Genomic DNA, 8008 nt, shown 5'->3' with positions numbered 1-8008 from the left:
TATATATCATGGCTAAAAATAGGTAAAATTTATGGTACATCAATCGTCCGTACTTGTGTACTTGTCAAGTATGCTTTCTCGGAAAATGGTCCCTCGAGCATGGGGTTGGATTCAAAACATCGCTTTCGTTGTCAGTTTTTATCTTCTAGCAGCTCGGGCCTTTAGCTTGCATCGAGGCTTTTGTCTAAATGGGCCTTTTTTGAACTGGGTGAAAAGTTGGTGAATCTGACAAATTTGTTTCCAGATGCTTATATAAAAAAACCCATTTGCTATAATGGGATTGAAGTTTTGTGTTTTTTTTTTGAGGGAATGGTTTGGGGACACGAAACATATGTTGAATGTGCTTTATAGATACTCATGGGTTGCTTGTTACTTCTCACTTTTCACAAATTCCACTTTTTTCCCCCTTTGAGTTCTTGGTGATGTCGCGTCGTGCGGAGTTATCGGATTCTCTGCTTACGGGCTGATTGGTTACGATTTCGAGGAAACCCGTTCATGCCATCTTGTGGTCAATATTTGGCCTCAGAGAATGATTTTGCAATAGGGTCAGTCGTCGTCTATTGGTATTATCCCTTGTTGCTTGGGTGATATATCTGGTCCACCCAGTCCTTTACAGGCTCAAAGTAATCCATCATAGTGTAAATCAAGACCGGTTTGATACAGTAGCGGTTGTGGTGGTGGGTGCGGTGATTGATCTCGCCGAGGTGATGGACCGTCATTTCCTTGTCAAGTTAATACAATGCCTTCTTCTAAATTGGATAGTGATTCTCTCAGGAAGTTATACAAGCTTTCGAGGGTTTCGAGTGGGCTCGGGATTCGAATTCTGAACTTATCCGAATGCCACTAGGATGCTACTCCTGGTTTTGTAGAACTTTATGAGTATTTCCTCATTGATATGGGTTGTGACTTCCGTTTCCAAGGCTGTTAGTTCCTCACTGCGAGGAGCGTAACATCACGTTTACACAATTTATTGGTCCGACTATGAGGTTCTTCGCGGGTACTTTGGTATTGAATTATGAGCTTGGGATCGAGGTGAATCCTTGGGTTTTTTGCGAGATTACTCGAGTTAGCCAATATTGGACTGTTCCTGGAATTTGCTACATAAGTTTAGGCATGGAGAGAAGCTGATGGGGGATGAGACATACTTGGATAGATAGATGGTGGTCTCCCTATTTTTTATTAGGATTAGAGAAGCTTTAGTTTCAGAAGTGGGTCGGGCTTATCATTTTTCTTGGAATGTTGATACTGGTAAGTGTTTTGTGTTATAATTGTCCTATTTGCGTTGTGTCATCTTCTGAAGTTATTTTTCTTTCTTTAGATTACAATATTCATTATATCCTCTTCCCAAGAATTTTAGTGCATACTTTTGTAGGATCCTGGATTGAGGTCAATAACCGTTGAAAGGGCTTTGTTCTGCTTATTTAGCTTGGCTTTGTTCTGCTCGTTTACCTCGACAGTTGGGACAATTTCGGAATGGTAAATGAATATACATATATTATTTTTTTTTTATCAAGAGGCTGTTTTTATCCTTAACAGTAAACTAGATTCTGATCCGCGGGTATATTTTTTGTTTTAAATGTTTTTAAGAATTTAATTTTTATATTTGTGTTCTTGAATCATATTTGCTTTTAATATTAATTTAATTTAATTTAATTTTGGTAATTATGTTAAATATGCCAAGTTGCATAACTATACATTTTTTCCATATGCATTTCAAAAATTATTTTTAAACTTATTCCTAAAGTTTACAACATATTATATTTTCTTAGTAGTTAGATAACATAATTAGTCAAGAATATTCGTACCAAAAAAAATCCGACTTGGAATCGACCCAAAAATCAAAGTCTCATACTCTATTAAACATGGCTTATATACATGAATGATTCTTAAAGTGTTATATCCGAAAACCAATATTAAACCAAATCTGCATCGAAGATTGAACAATTTTTTGAAAAATGTTTGAAAAAATTACTTTTTAATATATTATGCTATATATATATATATATATATGTAAATGAGTTAATATGGTCTTCATTAACTTTAAGTAAAATCACATTTAATAAACATTTTTAATCGAATAACCTATTTAAAAACCGTTAAACTAAATGAGCTTATATAAATATTTATTTCTATTAAAAGTCAACTAAAAACCTGTTAAACTCTATTTTAATGCTTTGTTAATTGATAAACTTAATGTCTATGTAAATGTTTCTTAATTTTAAATGCTTCTTATTTTTTGGATAATGTATCGATTACATAGTCATTTAACTTATTTGGTATTGATCAAATTTATTTTTATAATTTTTAATATAACAAACATATGTGTTTGTTATAACTGTCTCAAAAATATAATAATTCATTTCCAAAATTTTGGTTGATATTTGCGTAGTAAAAAAAATAGGAATCTAATAAGCAGTTATAATCAAAATAGGAATTTTGTTTGTATCTTCCTTACTACCGTGTTTTTTAAGTAAGCAGTTATAATTATATGAATATAAGTAGTTATATATTGCTTCCTTGCTGCCGGAATTTTTTAAGTAAGCAGCTATATATGCATATAAGGATTTATATATTGCTTCCTTGTACTTTTAAACTTGGACTCAACTATTATCAATTGGACATGTTCCTAACTTAATAGTATTGATTGGGAGCTGGTATCACTGCCGCGGAAAGAGTCACTGTTGGTTCTTAGAAGCCGGTCCGTCGTAAATAATTTTTTCAAGCATCGTGAATCAAGATTGCTTACAATTGTTTTTTTAGATGAGTCATTAGACTTGAGGAGCCTCTTTGATTATATATGTTGAATGCGATGTATTTTCTTTTCCTTCTAGATTTTTACATTTGTCTTTAAAGTACCTTTCATTTTATCATCGACTTTCTTTTTCGTTGAGTTCCCTTTCCTTATTTGTTTCCCATTTTTTTATCGGCTTCAATTTATTAAAGAGTGAGATACCAAATTAGCACTTTTGTCTTCTTACTTCACATTTTCCCTTCGCGTGACTTAAAACAAATCGCTTGTAATTAAAAAATGACAGAACTTTGTTACTTTTCTTAAATTATATTTCTTATTAGCTTTTCTCTGCTTCCCTTTTCCACCATGGCTTTCACCTTCTTATCCTCCACCCTCATGACTTCCACGTCGACTGTATCAACCACCACTTCATCCTCCTCTCGAGTAACCACCTCCACACCACTATATCCACCTACGTGTCCATAACAACCACACCCTCCACCGGGGTATCCACTGCCATCACGGCAGCCACCTCCATATCCAACACCTTTGTATCCATAATCACACAACCTCCACTCCCTCTTCCGTATCCACCTCCATCTCAACCTCTATATCCATCAGTCTCACCCTCACTCTCGTGTCTTTTACCTCCACTGTATCCACCACCACCTCCTCCTATTGAATAACCACCTCCACCACTACTGTATCCACCACCTTCATATCCATAACCACCACAACCTCCACTCCAATATCCACTGCCACCTCCACCATGGCTTCCACTATGCATCTCTCTCTCTCTCTCTCTCTCTCTCTCTCTGAAGAAAGAGAAATATGATATATAATACAATGACAGAAAAATGAAAATAAGTTTTGATATCTTTAGTTAAAGGACAAAACTGACATTACACACACGAAAAGTGTGTCTCCAGCATAAAGTGTTATTTTGTGTAATTGAAAACTGAGAAAGTGTCCATGAATGTAATTTAATGTTTATTAGATGGACCGATTTGAATTTGACAAGGGTGCTAAACCTGAGTCCAACAACATGATTTTTTACCTACTCATTCGTATGACAACGTGCCTCTCACTTTACTATTTTCTTCACCATCTTTAACTTTCCAAGTTATTTCGTGTGACACCACGACCCAGCATAGCTGAAATGTTGGTGATATCAAGACACTTGTCTCCAGCTCCAAGGGTCGAAACAATATGTCTTTCAACAAAGTAGGATCTCAGGATGCCATTGAGAAAAACTCACCAACAGGAGGGGTGAGCATTTGAAAAACTCTCAGTGAGGGAAGCTTTAGGAGCTTGAAGCTGTCCATCAAACCAGTCCATGGTAGACATTCAGAGTAAAACATCGATCGACGGACAACTCTTGTCGTCGATCGACAGCGAAGCGCGCAAGGCCCGACTTGGTTCCCTGCCAACTTATGGCCCAAGTTCCACATTGTTTACAATAATTCTCATGGCCGACTTTAACCTAACATTTATGTGTTTTGTCATTGTTTATGTGTTTTTGGCAACACACGCTTTCATACTTTCTACTTTTCACAGCAAAATATATTTAGGGTTTATAATAGTTTGGAGAGAAGATCCAAGACTCCTTTAGAGCTTTGTATTGGAACTCCAGTTTTTCTACCTTATTCTATTTATGAATTTTATTCATATATTTGCTATGGTTTTGCTTTGCTATGTCTGAGTAGTTACCTATGTTAGATTTAGGGTTACAAGTAAGGTTATGAGGGATTAGCCCAAAATATAGATACGCTAAGGTGATAAAGATTTCATTTAGAGGAATTGTTATTAATGTTTGTGTTATAGAGTAGCTAACTAGAACCCTAAACTTAGGATAATTAGGCGCAAGCGAAATCATGGTCTTTTACCTGAATTAATTCCCTTGCGATAGGAATGCTAGAAACAAGCGACAACTTATTTAGTCAAACAAGTGAACCTATCGAACAGCTCGGTAAAGTTTGCCTAGGTAAACATCGAACGACGCTAGTCACATAGTGTTGATCGACGTTCGAACTATATCAACAAGCGACGGCTGAGATATAGACTTAGCCAATAGGATTAATTCGCACGCGGAAGCTGGAATACTTTGCAATTAGAATTTGGGTTCTAGGATTGAAAAACTTAGCATTTATATCACTATAATCCCAATTACCTGAAACCCTAGATCTAGCTATTTCTCATAATTGTTTACAACCAATCAATCAAACAACTGCCTTGTTCACCTCTGCTATTTACTATTTAATTGTTTGCCTAGTTTAATCATAAACTGGTTAGGATCTATTGTATGTCTTAGCTCCTTGTGGATTCGATCCTTAAGTACTACGACTAAACCTCTTATTTGAGAGACTACAAGTCACTACTTAAGGTAATTGATATCACTCAAATTACCCTAAGGAGTGAATTATTCTCTCAAATAAGAGGTTCAGATGTAGTACTTAGGGATCAAATCCACAAGGAGCTAGGGAACCTAATAAATCTAATTAGAATTGTTAAGTTAGTTTGTTTTAATGTTTTAAATGTAAAGTTGCAAGTTTGTGAGCAAGTAATTGCTCGATTGATGGATTGGGGTTTTGGTACTTTAATGGAAATAGCTAGACTTAGGGTTTTTATTCAGGTAATCAGGATTATAATCCTACATATGCCTAATAAGTTGTATGCATGATATCATAGAGCTCAATACTTAATAACAAACCCTTAGGCTTTCGCTGTCTAGGTTTGTCTATTGACCAGTGTCGATCGATTATTTTATAAGAATATCGATACACTTGTTGAAACGTCGACCGATTATTCGATAGGAATATCGATCGACGCGCTTGGTCAAGCGTTAATGCGCGGATTGAATATGCTCACTAAGCTTACTAGATCAGCTCTCGCTTATTCTAGCAAGTCCTAGCTCAGTTAGGATGGATTCAGGGTGAGATGCAAGCTATCGCTTATGTCTACAATTCCTATGGCAAGTTCTAGGTAGCTAAACTAGAAACAAGCATTAATGACAATCCTAATGATGAATATCACAACTTAGCAATCAATAGTTGAGGCTAATCCCTCATAACCTATTTAAACCCTTAAATATAACAAGAGAACTACTCAGACATGGCTAAGCAATTCATAACATCAATAAGGTATAAAAACTGCATAAATAAATAGATAGATATCAATGGAGTTCCAATCACAAATCTCTTTTGATCTTCTCTCCGATCTACTAAAAATCCTAGAAAACCTTTTCTGTGAAAATAGTAAAGCAAGAAAAGCACCACTTTGCCTCTAACATGTTAAAAACTTGTCAGGGGTAATCTTGTAAATTAGTGAAGACTTGGGCTCTAAGCCGACTGTGACCAAACGAGCTTTTCTGCGCGCTTCGCTGTTGATCGATGTCAAGATGTGAACATCGATCGATGTCAAGATGTGAACATCGATCCATTATTCCTCTTCACTATCGACCGATGGTCGAGCTCGATGGTTATCTCGGGTGCTTACACCAAATATCTCCAAAATGCTCCAAGATCATCACTATTCCTTATCCTATAAATATTCTAAATAGACTCTATAATATAATAATTAATAATTAAAACACTTATAGACCATGGGTAAAAATGGATCAAATTCATGGTCTATCAATCAACTTGTAATATATTTACATTCAAATATAAGCATTCCCAGATATAACTGTCTTAAAGCTTCATCATTTTCCCCCTTTTGTGGTTATCATCAGGATTCCAAATTCATATATAACTTTCGAATAGAATATATTTGGATCTTCCCTTGTCTGTGGCTTCACATGAGGATTTTCGTCACCCAATTGGCTTCCCAGCTAATTCAATATATAGTTTTAGATTACCAGAGAGCTATACAGCTTATAGCTTATATATTTGTTTTTGTGTACTGAATCTACTGCTGATTCATGCCACCGAAAATAAAGCATACCATTTTTTTCTTATTTATCCTGAATAGTTTTTTGTTTATTTCTATAGAAGTATTTCAAACCTACGAAAAAAATTAAAATAATTTAAAATGGATGGTAAAACTCATGGATGAATCTTTTTTCCAGATATTCAAATGAGATTCAAAATATGGTTTTATATCAGTGTGGTCGTGAAAAATGAAGTGTAGTGGAACGACTTCAAACTACTTAAACTCCCCACAATCCGCGTACCACGAATAGAACACCATATTGTGTTATCCTAAAATTAGTTATGTTATAGTATAATAACACTAGCGGTTAAGAGTAATAAAATAGTTGTTCGTTGTAAAAAAAAAAATCGGAAATCCAAATATGGAACAGTTACAATACTCTTATACCAAAAAAGAGACGGGTAATTCTTATTTTAAAGGTTGGTGACATGAATGCTTGCAAGCTAAGGCTTGGGCAAGAGTCCAAGCTCTTTGACAAAGACCCTAATTTTTACGGCCTATAATACTCATTTTTAAAAAGTGTGTAATTTTTATATCAAAAAGCATTTAAGAACAGTGCAATTTGTTTTATCTTATTCATTTTCTATGTTGGTTGAAATCCATGTTCGAAAACGCGGCTGCTTGGCCGAGTTTTCGCCCGGTTAAATGGTGATTGGAGGGTCACCGTAGCGAGGAGGTCATAATCGGTGAAACTAGGCGGTGAAAAAAACATGAAAAAAACGAAATTTGAAGTGCGAAATCGTTGTTTATGCAATAGATCTACTATATTTGGATAAAATCAACAAGAATCAGTTAAAAAAACAGTGAAATTGTGAGAGAAAAAAAGTGACAAACGCAACTTTCCAGGTCTGCAAGTGGTATGGATGAGGTTGAGAACGAGGGTATAATCGTCTTTTTGCATTCATTTAATGAAAATGTCCAAAATAGCAAAACAAACGCTGCTCTGAGTTTGAACCTGTCATCTGTGAGTAATAAATATTAGGTGTAAACCACTTGGCTACGCAATTTGTTTGTTATAACTTCACGTATTTAATATATATATCATTTATAGATAAATATATATACATCAAAAATCACCCATTAATCCCCGTTTAAATGCCGATTAATTGATTCGGCGCTAGGTCCGGGTCGACCGCACGCGTTACGCCTAGCGCAATTTCGAACATGTGTTTAAATATAATATTATTTAGAAAGCAGCGTTCCTTTAGGTCCAAACTGCACCTCCACATGATTTTGTGTATATGGTAGGGTATATTTTTATTAATTTTCAGTAGCTCTATTTTAGGTTTCTGTTTTGTTTTGAAACATCTATTTTAGTTTGGTGAGGCTGAATTCGAGTAAAATGTT

At 35.2% G+C, this 8008-nt stretch overlaps 1 protein-coding gene across 1 annotated transcript; it reads right to left on the bottom strand.

Moving 5' to 3' along the window:
• Positions 1-3051: 3051 nt before the first annotated feature.
• LOC106416831 (glycine-rich RNA-binding protein 2-like) lies at positions 3052-3518 on the bottom strand. The gene is made up of 2 exons (XM_013857723.1): positions 3380-3518; positions 3052-3278 (listed from the first exon to the last, which is right to left on the bottom strand). The coding sequence occupies exons 1-2, from the start codon at positions 3516-3518 to the stop codon at positions 3052-3054; spliced, it is 366 nt and encodes a 121-aa protein (XP_013713177.1).
• Positions 3519-8008: the final 4490 nt, after the last annotated feature.

Source organism: Brassica napus, chromosome C5, assembly GCF_020379485.1.
Source record: "Brassica napus cultivar Da-Ae chromosome C5, Da-Ae, whole genome shotgun sequence".
NCBI classification, from domain to species: domain Eukaryota; kingdom Viridiplantae; phylum Streptophyta; class Magnoliopsida; order Brassicales; family Brassicaceae; genus Brassica; species Brassica napus.
This window is presented reverse-complemented; position numbering and strand designations above follow the sequence as displayed.